The sequence below is a fragment of the Electrona antarctica genome (genome assembly GCF_951216825.1).
Source record: "Electrona antarctica genome assembly, chromosome: 4".
Taxonomy (NCBI): Eukaryota; Metazoa; Chordata; class Actinopteri; order Myctophiformes; family Myctophidae; genus Electrona; species Electrona antarctica.
Genome location: NC_136809.1, coordinates 21,776,929 through 21,789,918, shown reverse-complemented (window position 1 = coordinate 21,789,918; position 12,990 = coordinate 21,776,929). Strand labels below are relative to the sequence as shown.

General features: G+C 41.5%; 1 protein-coding gene across 3 annotated transcripts in view; it reads right to left on the bottom strand.

Moving 5' to 3' along the window:
* Positions 1–12,990, bottom strand: part of rptor (regulatory associated protein of MTOR, complex 1) — a 176,272-nt gene that overhangs the window by 102,035 nt on the left and 61,247 nt on the right. For all 3 annotated transcript variants that reach the window (XM_079500161.1, XM_079500162.1, XM_079500163.1), the window contains exons 6-7: positions 12,486–12,632; positions 1,467–1,642 (exon numbers count right to left, since the gene is read on the bottom strand). In XM_079500161.1, coding sequence (XP_079356287.1) covers positions 1,467–1,642; positions 12,486–12,632 — 323 coding nt within the window. The remainder of the gene's footprint in view (positions 1–1,466; positions 1,643–12,485; positions 12,633–12,990) is intronic.

The following is a 12,990-nucleotide window of genomic DNA, read 5'->3' as shown; positions in this document are numbered from 1 at the left end:
CACATTTCTTGTTCAGTAGGCCACAGAAGTACCACCACTATTGACATTGGAGCCATGCGATTCCGATGTGGATACTGAGAATCTGAGATACATACTGTACATATATTTTCAACTATTAAAAGCCTTTTCCTGTCATACTGGTTAAATTCGCTTCCATAAACACAAAGACTGGCCCTTATCTGTGCGTGCGGGCGTGCATGAAGACACACGTGTGCATGCGTGTTATGTTAGAGAATGGAGTTGATGCAATCACCTTGCACCGTGCGCAAGCCCTAGCTGCTCAGCGGGTACTGCACAATTGATTGGCTGACGCAAAAACATCTCTTCTCTCCGTATAGCTCAGCTACATCGTAACAGTCCTCTCAATGATGCATAGATTAGACTACAGTACAAGCCTACTATGTTTCCCAAATTTCCTGCATATCTTTACATAATATTACTGTATCAGAGGTGTGGCTGTTTTTAGATGTATTTTTCCTTGGATCTGAAGACAGTACTTCTACTGTAATACAGTAATTGTACAGTAATTAATCTCTACAAGTGATACTGTACATTGTGTTTTGTGAGAGGCAGAACTATATAAGCTGTGCCGAAATGGTGTGACAAATATATACAGGTACAGTAATACAGTATGATTCCACTAAAGGTCTAAAATGCAATGATTTATGTGACGGGGGTTGACACGAAGGTCTCATTTTGCAACCTGGTGATGAGCTCGCAGATCAGCTGTTTTCGCAGAGCACATGACGCTTGAGCCACTTGACGCTCTCTGTGTGTGTGTGTGTGTGTGCGTGTGTGTGTGTGTGTGTGTGTGGGTGTGTTGGGAGAGACGAGAGACTGATAAAGAGAGGGTGAGACACGCTGCGCTCTGATCATGTTCAAGACAGATATCTTGTGTTATTATAGCGAAGTAAAGACGGTTGTATCCCCACTCAAAATGCACACTTGCCCGGTCGGGCAAGCCGGTAAGCAACCTTCACCTGCCCGACCATTTGTTTTACTTGCCCCGGGCAATCGTTAGTGTCAACCCCTGCATTATGTGTCTTTATGTGATTAGAACATTTCTAAGTCTTTTATTTTATCCCACAATTTTCGAAAACCCATTTTTTCACCCAGTGTCAATTGTCTAATATAATCCTGTGCGCTACGCCGCTACACTGCATTTACCAAGTGCCAACCTTGGGTATATTTTTAATCAAGAAAATTCAAAAGGGATGAATAGTCCAGAGTTCACAACATAACCTGTCCTTGGCTAATGGACAGAAAATAATTCTGTTTTGGTTTGCTTAATCGAGAGAGCTGAACTGAATGTCAACGACTATCCACTTGTGAAATGCATTACTAAGAATTCCAAAAACAGTGCTACTAACACTGTATGAAATCGCCCACACATATCAAAATACTCTGCTGTCACGAAGCAGGCTTGAAAAGGAACAGAAAGAGGGGAGAAAGGAGGAGAGCTTTACCATCGCAGGGCGATTTTGATGGGTGTAGTGAGACAGGAGGTGAAGAGGTCAGCTGGGAGGTCAGGGTTCATGGGCAGCAGCTCGCTGGCTTCACAGGCAGCCAGCTGGATACAGTTCTTCATGGAGGGGGGCAGGGGCATCTGGGCGAGCGGGTGGCTGGGGTTGATGGCCGCCACCTAAACGGACACAGCAGACATCACATTAAGCATCCGATTAACTTCATGGCCACAAAGTGTGTGCGAGGGCCTCACGGAGGTGGTAAAAATGCTGACTTCCAAGACATTAACACGTCAGTGATTCGAGTCGCTCGCTGCCACAATGCAACTGGCATTCAACTTTCAATAATGTTTACTGGTTTCATTTACACAAATTGTCTTCATCCTGAATTGGATGAATTAACACGCAGTAAGCCGGAGAAAGGATGATGGGGCCACTAAAAATGTTTAGGCAAATGACTTTGGGTAAATGTGTGCAACCGAGCCAAGTGATAAATGGAGGAACTTTGACATCAACTAATGAGCACACCGACATCTGACCAAAGGTTGACACACAGCCGGGGAATAGGGTCTTTAAGTCCAGTAAAATGACGACTTGGAAAGAATGGAGTTTGGGCAAATGACAGGGATAGAAGAAAAGAAAAAGCAGACGGGTTGATGGATGTTCACTGTACATCAGATACGACTTCCTTTTATTATGGATATGAGTTCAGGGGTCAGAGACAGCCATTTAAGTACAGTCACTACAATGAATATAATGTATTTGAGCTGAACAGTCCATGATTCAAGTAGAATATAACATTTTCACCTATAAATTTATAGTATACTACAAGGACGACATGTTTTTGCATGTTTACAGTAGCTCACTGTGTAGAAGACAGGCTGTTTTCTTGACGTTCCAAGAAGCCATAGATTTACATTCATTTCAGTATAGTATGCAAATCAATGTGCAGAGAATTAATTACTTACTTACTTGAGATAGGTAATCCTTTATAATCTTTATTTCTGTCAGCATTGTGGCGTGGCATGGATTAATTTGAAATGTCTTCACCAAAATAGTCCCTGGAGAATAGCTCTTTTTATGCAAGAAATTCAGATCTCCATAACTTCATCATGGGAACGTGAATATTAGCTATAGAAACAAGTCATGAATATAACATAACACAGCCCTGCCGTGAACTTTAGCTCATTGACTTGTCTGATGCATGTCATAAGAATACATACACACCGTTTCACTGTTTATGCATCATCAGTTGCAACTGTATTCACAATTGAGGGATATAGAGAAAAATGAGAAGAAAATTAATTTTTCAACAAACTGTCATACTGCTTTACCAGCTGAAACACTACAGTAACAACAGCATTGATTGTTAAATTAGGCAAGGGATCGAAAGAGCTTTCCACTGGGACCACCATTACCTCTAACAACCTCACTGGGACCACCATTACCTCTAACAACCTCACTGGGACCACCATTACCTCTAACAACCTCACTGGGACCACCATTACCTCTAACAACCTCACTGGGACCACCATTACCTCCAACAACCTCACTGGGACCACCATTACCTCCAACAACCTCACTGGGACCACCATTACCTCTAACAACCTCACTGGGACCACCATTACCCTCCAACAACCTCACTGGGACCACCATTACCTCTAACAACCTCACTGGGACCACCATTACCTCTAACAACCTCACTGGGACCACCATTACCTCTAACAACCTCACTGGGACCACCATTACCTCTAACAACCTCACACTGGTAGTTAGAGGGGCTAAGATAGGCCGGAAATCAGTATAGAAATTGGGCTACATTAGAAAGCAGGCTCAAACCAAATTCCCTAAATATGAAACAAACAAGGTGATGGTCCAGCTTTACCTGGTAGCCTTCCTCTCTTCACAAGCTATTGAAGTTCAACATATCTTTGACAGTAATGTGGGCGTACGTATGTATACATAGTGCATGTATATTATAATCAATCTCAAACATTCTTCAATGCATTATATCCTGCTTAAGTTTTGGAAAGAAAAAAGGAGGAAGACAAAACAACAACTAATTAGCACAAAGCTTATAAAGAAGAAGTAAAGGTTTACATAATACCACCGTATTCCTGTAGCTACTGTACACCCCATACCGCTCTGTGGTATTTCAATATCTCATTAGTTGGTTCTATAATGAGCAGCCTGGGTTCTCCACAGATAGAAGAGAACCAACTGAAGCTCAGATCTCAGTGTGAAACATTAACCCATTTTGACCCGAGATCAGATTCTAAAAATGTCTTCTACATCCTGACAGTTTTCTGAAAAAGCTGTTTCTATGTCAGTCGTTCTTCGATTTTTCAAAAATAGCAGACCTACAAGCTCGTAGCGCGCCACTCGGTGGCGCGCTATGAGCTTGTAGATCTGCTATTTTTCAATAGCTAAAGCATAACATAATGCTAACACCAAAAGGGGTTCCCGCCCAAAATGGGTTAAGTATGTACTGTACTGTGAGGAGTTAGACACACACATGAATAATTCATGTTATTAATTTTACAGCGCCTCAAAGTATAGTCTAAGCCATCAAAACCGGGAAAGCATCCGTGTCATTTTAGATTTGCGCTAAATAAGCATTATTTTATACTTTGACTATTCAAAGATAGCAGATATACTGTACATACATAGTGCATCACTTCCTGCCATGAGCTTGTAGATATGCTATTTTAGAAAAATCATGGCAATTTGTGCAAATCTTTTATGTTACTTTAAAGCGAACATTTTTAACTCAAGTCTTTCTGGGGGTCCCTGGAACACAATATTTTGAGATGCAGGTCAGGGCGGCCAAATATATAAAATTGTGGGGGTTCTTGAAATGAAAATGTTTGGTTTGACTACCACTAATATACAGTACATGTAGCAACATCATTTTTTCAGAAAACAGGTCTTAATGGGCTAAATTAATGGTGGGTTATGCCTGAATGTGCAAGAGTGTGTGTACGCATATCTCATTTATTGAAAAAGATTTTGTGCGTCTGTATGTGTCCTCAAGTGAAGTGTCAATAATGTGTTGATGGGATCAGTGGCAAGAATATATCCTACAAAACATCCTCTCCTCACTCTCTATAATGAAGAAAACACTCACACAGTAACAAAGAAAGCAACACATATGAGCCCACTCTCCTCAGACTACAGTATACAATATTGTTTCTTCAAAAGGAAAAAAGAAATGGCTCTACGGTGTGGTAATCCTCGCAGTAAATACAAAAACATTGCCAAAAAGAGGCTGATGAATGCCAAACAGCATCTGTAATTATCACATTAGCATAGTGTAATCTCACACATTACCATGAGACTCACCATGACGGCTTGCTTTCCCTCCCACACAAATATTCAGGCAACAAATTAATTGGACAGAAATGCTGTTTTTGACTGACATGTTGCATTTTTGGTCCTTACAGGTGCATTGCACATACTTATGGTCATAGTAATACGCACAGTCATGCATACGCCTTTGAACATACCATGCCTGTCGGGCAGAAAATGTATGTCTCCATATTTCGACTCTTTTTCCATAAATTAATGCCCTACTGTACAGCATCACAATAAAGTAGCAAAAATAGCTACTTGTAGATCTGCTATCTTTGCATATTTCTCTAAAAGTTAAAGTGGTTAAGTGTGTCTGTGGTCTTTATAAATATTGATCCAATGAAAAGTATTATGATAAAGTAACAACTATATTGGATACATATTTGATTGATTGATTGAACACTTGATTGACAAATTGCAAGCAGTACAGAAAGTACAATTACTAAATGAATGCTAAAAGGATAATGTGGTCAAACCTCTCCGCCTGCCTTTTTCATCTGATACTCTGATGCCTGGTTTTTCACTACTCTGCCTGGTAGTTTCTAACATTATTTCATCTCTGGTCTGGTTTAGTTAGTAGCTTAGAATGAATCTTAGAATCAGGAATTCCTGATGAAGACCCGGAGGGGTCGAAACGTTGATTCCTGATCCCTTAATAAAATTGATGGGAGCTTAAAGAACGGTGTGCGGACTTCCTACCTTCCTACCCTCCTAATATACGACAATAACACAGAAAATCCCAGAGGGCTTCTTTCCATTGTGGTCCAAATTATTTTCATGCATTTCCTGAAAAGTAATGTTTTTTGGACATAATGTTTCCACTTGACAGTGACAATACGATATGCTTTACCTGAATTCTAGTATGTGTGCAAGAGTAACACTCGTTCAATACGTATTCATTTTTCAGAGAGAATTATGTTAAATTGCATCATTCTACCACTAAACAAAAAAAACGATATATTGTATATTACTATATATTGATATACAAGTGACTAGGGCCTATATATTGTCACTTGTATGTCCAAAACGGTTACATTTACGTAAAGGGAAAAATAACCTGTGTTGCAATGGATCCAATGTACATGTAGTCATTATGTAATACCTTTCATTGGTTAAAGCCCTTACAGCCAATTTCAACCTTGCATCCCTATGTTAGGCACATGCCTAACATAGGGATGCAAGGTTGAAATTATCTGTAACACGTTAATGTTTTTCTTATTAAAATGTTCTACTTTTATGTGACACAGTCATACAATGAGGTATAAAATGGGGCATTCATTTATGGGGAAAAAGAGATGAAAAGTGGAGATACAAGGTTTCTGCACGACAGCAGTGATATTCTGCTGCCACATTTGAATTATTCATTAGTGAAAGGTAGCAGCTTTAATGAGCGCTTATGGGAGACTCCGTCTCCAAGGGCCTGAGGGTTTACACACACCTTTGGGACCTTTGACTGATCACCGCCGACTACATTCATTTTTAACCCTGACCTTAACCAGAGCCCACAAGTTACGCTGATAGGCTATATTCAGCCAACAGATTTGGTGTAAAGGGGAAAAAGGAGGAGTATGGATGAAGTATGCACCCCTGCCTGGGGAGAACCCAGTCAATTAAGTATATAGGGTATAAGTGCCTAAGCCTAAAACTAAACCAAAGTACTAACCCTGAAACAGCCTCTTGAAAAGTGATGACCTGCAAAAATGGCCACGCTTTCCAGGATTTTCCATTATGAGGACTTTTGGTCCTCATAAATTACAAGTGTGTGCACGTGCACGCACACACACACACACACACACACAGCAGTAGATCCTAGCCTTAACCCTTAGAAGATGAAAGACGCCAATTGGCGTCTTCATCAGAATTCCGTAAATGATCAATGACGCCAATTGGCGTCTTCACAGTTTTTGATGAATCTAAACATATTAATATGCTCCGAAGCGCTGTTTAAATTCCTGAGCTTATATTCCAACTACATTACCCAGAAAACCCGTGTCATGTGACACACGTGTACGTGTTGCCATTGGAAGCTGGTCCCAACCCCTGTAAACAGTGGGGGCAGAGGGAGTTTCATAGTTTTCATTGTTTTGCCTGTTTTGCCGTCTCGCCCGAGCGATTTTCTAGCAGAAAAAGTTGAAAGCAGTACTATTTATTTGAGCGAGTTTTGTGGTAGTAGTATTGATCCATACGCGTCCCAGTCGCCTTCTCCAGGCGGAGTAGCCCTGGTCCAGTGCTTACAGCGAGACTCGCTGCTCCCTCCCTCCTTTTTTCATTGTCTCCCCATCGTCGTCCGATGAGCTATACCGGGAAACCATTGAAGAAGACGATCAACCCGGAATGTTTTGAGGTAATCTTATTGTAGAAAATGCCCTTCTATAGTGATCAGAAATCATAAGATGATCGCTACAAATAGATGCTTGGATAATTACTACTACTAGTCAGATCATGACGCCAGAATGACTCACCACGATGGCCCCCAGGCATTAGCCAGCACCAAAGGTGCTGGCTAATGGTGTTGGTCGGTGCATTGGTGCTGGCTAATGGCTGGAGGGAGGGTTGGTGTCGATCGGTTGGTGCAGTACAAATGTATCGTAGCAGGCATGCACGCATGGCAGTACAAGTATTTTATATTGTAGCGTGCCTTATAGGCGATCTGATCTTTAGAGTAATGTTCGCTCCTTTTATTTACTGTCTACAAAGACGGAGAACAAACATGCATCGTTTACTGAAGCAACGCGTGGTTCGTTATGATGACCTTGCTACAAGGATCGGAGGGGGGACGGGGAGTGAAGCTAACAGTAGCGTATTATATAAGATCTGTATGACGTTTCATTGACGTCTGAGCTTGCACGATAATTGCATTCATTGTATATTGTATACAATCATGATTGTACATTGTTTAGTGTGTCTCCGTGTGATGATGATGATGACGATGATGTCAGATAGCCTACGTCCCCCGTCCCCCCCCAACTGGCTATTGGCCGGGCTGACTACAGCTAAATGTTTATTTTTATATATTTAGAACTGGCATCAGATGAGGAGGAGGAGGAGGATGATGATGATGATGATGAAGACGAAGAGTCAAGACTGCGATGGATTTCTCCGACACTGAACCGGATGCATTCATTCATTTCAGTTGTTGTTTTTTTTTAATTTAGCCTACACACACACACACCGTCAAGAACAACTGGAATGCAGTGGTTTGGGGACACTGGGGAGTTTGGGGACAACTGTTTTGTATGTAGGCGGCGTAGGCCTATTTATTTTCTGTAATATTTATTATAATTGTATTATGTTAGTAGTCATAAAAAATAAAAGACAAGCTTTTACAATGAGTTAGACCTGTCATGGCTATTTTGTTCACTATTCTGAGGTTTATGGTTTGACTAAGCGAGTTTCAACTGTGATTTACTCTGTAACGGTAGATGGTAAGAACCCAATTTTTTTGTTATAATACAGTATACATTCAAGTCTATATTTTGATACATATCATGGGCACAAAGTCATATCAAAACAATGTCCTTGGATGTGTTTTTTTATCAAAACTGTTTCTTCACAACAGGTTTTTGAGATACATGCATGAATAGACACGGTACTGGTAAGACTATGTAAACATGGTATATATCAAAATGTGCGTTAGAATGTCTAATTTTACCCCAAAAAAGAATTGAGTTTATATGATGTTCCATTTCAGAGCTAGGGGGACTTTTAGCTGGATAGGTCAGATTGATCATGACTGACCATGCTATTTATAGATGGCAAAATATCTACAGTGGTACATGTGAGAAACTTTTTATTTTATTTTAATTGAACTAGACAACTCACCCTTTAAAATGAGATATTGCATGGCTATGTACGCCCAGCAGAAAAAAAGTTATTTAGAAAATAAAACTTCAACCGGGCATAACTTTTTTTGTTGTCCTAGAAACACTACCCAGTGTAAATGCAGGCTCTTTTAAAAGGCTTTCAACACAAAAACTAAACATTTTATCAACTCAGTTCATTTTTTTCCTGGAAGCAGACAAGCCAAGCTTTCTCTGAAGGTCTTTCGTTGTCACACATTCACAACAGAGAATTTTCAATAAATCATTCAAAAACGCCATTCTGCCATAGAGAAGTCTAAAAACTATATAGAAATCCATGAATATCTCAAAGAGTTAAGTGCTAGTATGATTTTTAACTTTGCCTACCTCTGCACGAAGCCCATGCTGTGTGTGCACACAGACGCGCACACACACACACACACACACGACCAGACCCAGCCACACCTCTTTCCGCTCCGCAGCCTAATGCGAGGAGCATCTTTGCTGACTGCGTGAGGGAAGTGATGAGATATTTAAAAGGAAGCAGGTGGCCTCATAACAGAGCACTCAGACGGCCACGTCCACATGACTGAGTGGCTGAATGCCTGAATAGAGGATACACATGGATACATGGCTGCTGCTGTGGTGGTGGTGGTGGAGAAAGCAGAAATCACCTCCTCTCCCTTCTCTTCTTTAACCCTTTCTGTCTGCAACTCTGCACTCCACCTCTGTTCCTAGTATTATGGTCCCTGCTGACCCTGTTGCATGTACAGTGTGTGTGTGTGTGTGTGTGTGTGTGTGTGTGTGTGTGTGTGTGTGTGTGTGTGTGTGTGTGTGTGTGTGTGTGCGTGCGTGCGTGCGCACATTTTGTATCTATGCAGGCATATGCTTAGGCCGTCTGACAGGGGCAAAGAGAGAGGCGCGTGAGAAAAAGAGAGGGAGAGGGAGATACCGGAGGTGAGGTGGGGAACTCCTCTCTTGGAATTTCTCCTGCATGTTTAATACGTTTGAAGTTACTTTCTCACCCTCCAGTCCTGTGTTTGTCTCTTACACCTCCTCCATTGCTGACTTCCTGTGCAAGTCGGCGAGTGAGAAACAAAGATTTCTGCTCATACATGTTATGCAACTTGGCCTGCATTTACAGTACATCAGGGAATGCCCTGCGGATCAGGAATACCAACAATAGCAAGCCATTGCTAATCAGCCCCTTACAATGTTTTAGTAGCACACACGTCTGTGCATAACAAAATAGCACATTTAAACAACATTTCGAATAGGTCAATCTAGTATAGAGATCTGGTTAAGGTTAGGGTAGTAAAGTAAGTGATCATGATTTTAGTAGGTCAATCTAATTAACACCGTTTAATCTTCTAAACTGCTTTTTTTTTTTTTATTGTAGGTGGGTGTAACTGCACTTGAAGCTGCTTTGATCTAGTACTGGCTAATTCTTGTTTTGGCTAGTAAGATGACCACAGCAGCAGAGCAGCTTTTGCACAATGTCTTCGATTCTGTCCGTTTCTGATCGTACACTGACCTAAAAAAAAGGAATGTTGCTCCTAATTAATGTATACGTTTTATCAATGTTAGCTTTATAGCTGAGCTATTCTGCAATTAAAGCAGATTGAGGGTTGGCTGTAGCGACGTTCGGTAGCTTAATACACTTGTCTTCAACAAGAGGCCATGGGTGAACCCCTGGTGGCCAATTACACCCTGTGAATGCCAACAAGAAGGAATGAAGAGCGTTGAGCCCTGGCACCTGCTTTATTCACTGCAACAAAAACTAAACTGGAGCTGGGGGGGGGGGGGAAGGAAAAGAAAAGAAAAAGCCATCATATTAATCACTCTGCTCCACTTTTCAAAAAACTAAACTTACTTACTGTTTTCCAGACAAGCTAAAATATACCCCCAACTCCATCCCCAAGCCTTTTAGTAATTACTTTCAAACAAATTCTCAAGTACACAAATACAACACAACACTAGACAATCTCCACCCCCCTTTTATCATACTAGTCATGGTCAGTTTTCTATTACATAGTATGTAGAGGTACTACACTTTGGGACAATTTTCCTCTCTGAACGTAAAGAAGAAATTAAATCACGAAATGTTCATGTTTTGTATTTTCTTCCCGTCTCTAATCATGTCTTTGATTATCAAGAATTTTGAATCATGTTGTAGATTTTATATTTTTTATACTGCAATCATGTCTTTTGGAAATTCTTTATATCTTATTCTAATGTCTTTTCTGTATCTTATATAGGTAGAGGTCTTATAAGCCCCCAGGGCTTCTTGCCTCCTCCTAGAACTTTCCGTTTTTGTCAGGTGAAACCTGAAATGTAGACATTATCTATCTATACTGACGGCCTAGCCTGATTGGCTGCCACACACGCTGCCTAAGCCAATGGGAGTGTAGTATGATTGCCTGCCTCCCAGAGCCATAGAGTAAGACAGAGTTGCGACATTGAGGGGGCAGAAAACAGCCCGACCACGTGGTTCATGTACTCGCACGAGCCCATAGACTCCAATGCATTCCGTAAACTTCCGGCTGTCCCCATTCAATACAAGTCTATGTAGAAGAGCCTGGCCCCATGAAGTGAACGGAGTTGTCGTAACTATGTCTTACTCTATGGCTCTGCTGCCTCCTAAGCTATGCCATGCGAAAGGGCTGATTTCCGCACCATAGCGAGCAAGCTTTACCACCGCAGCCTCGAAGCGACAACAGCTGCACAACAAAACACATTGTCATTGAACCAACGGTCCATGCACAGAACGTCGGAAACGAAAGCAAACAACAGCCGCAAGGCTGTTACACACAAACATACACGTTACTAAAATAATAATCATACTAATATGGGGGGGAGGGAACACAACGGAGACAAGAACACACAACGGAGACAGCGCTTCTTTCACCTGACAAATATCACTATGTGATTATTTCTTGTTTTTTTATGCTATATTGTATTGTTCTATACTGTGTTAAATAAAAATCAAATCAAATCTTCACAGATACACATGACACAGGCTATATATGATCCTTTTAAAATGGACAAAACTGTACTTGATGTCCTTTTGTTGAAAGTGAATTTAACTCTATTTTCACCCAATCCCCGTTTCTCTCCTCCAGATGCCCCTATTCTTTCCTTCCATCTGCTTGTTGACAGTTTTGAAATGTGACTGATGGGCAGCAGGGCTTCCATTACTGTTCTCCTCTGCCTCTCCCTTGCACCATGACCCCCAGCTGACTCAAACATGGGAGGGCAGACAGGCAGAATGCCACGCCATGCTGAACCTTCATGACGATCAGTGTTTACTACACTCAAGAGCAACGCAGCAAATTTGATGTCACCACATAAGACAACACTCACAGCATGAATTCTCCAATTCACCCATTATCTAATCGCATGCTTTATGCTGCTCTACTGTTCACCACCTCCTTCCCACGGACAAACAGAAGGCTGTAGATGCACCTTTGATAAGATTGGATCACAGCCATCACGAGGGCTTACCCCCTCTAACTTTCAAAACGTATACCATTTCAATCTAAGCATCAGCCATTATCACACCCTGACCGAACTTAACTCTTTTGCAGGGGTGAGCATCAGTTGTGTGTGTCTGTCTCTCTGTCTCTCTGTGTGTGTGTGTGTGTGTGTGTGTGTGTGTGTGTGTGTGTGTGTGTGTGTGTGTGTGTGTGTGTGTCTGTGTCTGTGTCTGTGTCTGTGTGTGTGTCTGTGTCTGTGTGTCTGTGTCTGTGTCTGTGTCTGTGTGTGTCTGTGTGTCTGTGTGTCTGTGTGTGTCTGTGTGTCTGTGTGTCTGTGTGTCTGCGTGCGTGCGTGCGTGCGTGCGTGCGTGCGTTGTGTTTTGCCAAGCACCCACCTCCAGCTCTTGCTCTCTTTGCAGGGCAAACTGTTTGAAGGACTTGACGATGATGCCCGCATTCGAGCAGTCGTACACAAAGATGGAAGGGCTGCCCATCCATGTCTGCAGGTCATAGATGGACAGAGGGATGTACTGCGTGTAGTTCTGGAAATCGAGGGAACAGGGAAAGAAAGACAGAGAAAGTTAAAGTTAAGAAAACAAGTAAAGACACAAACAACAGACCAGAGGCAACAGTCAGGTCCAGGCAGCAGCAGTGTATCATTGATGAGGATGTGTTTACTTATTCTATTGTATTCTATTCTATTGTATTGTATTGTATTGTATTAGGCAGCAGACTCACATCTGAAAATAAGTTGTTCCATGCACCCCCCAGAAGCAGATTTTAGTTTTAGTTTGAAAAAGAAAATCTAAAATTTCAAGATTTTAGAAAAAGATTCAGTGATGATGCGCTATGAGCTTCAGATAGCACTAATAGCTATCTGCTATTTTTGAATAGACACAA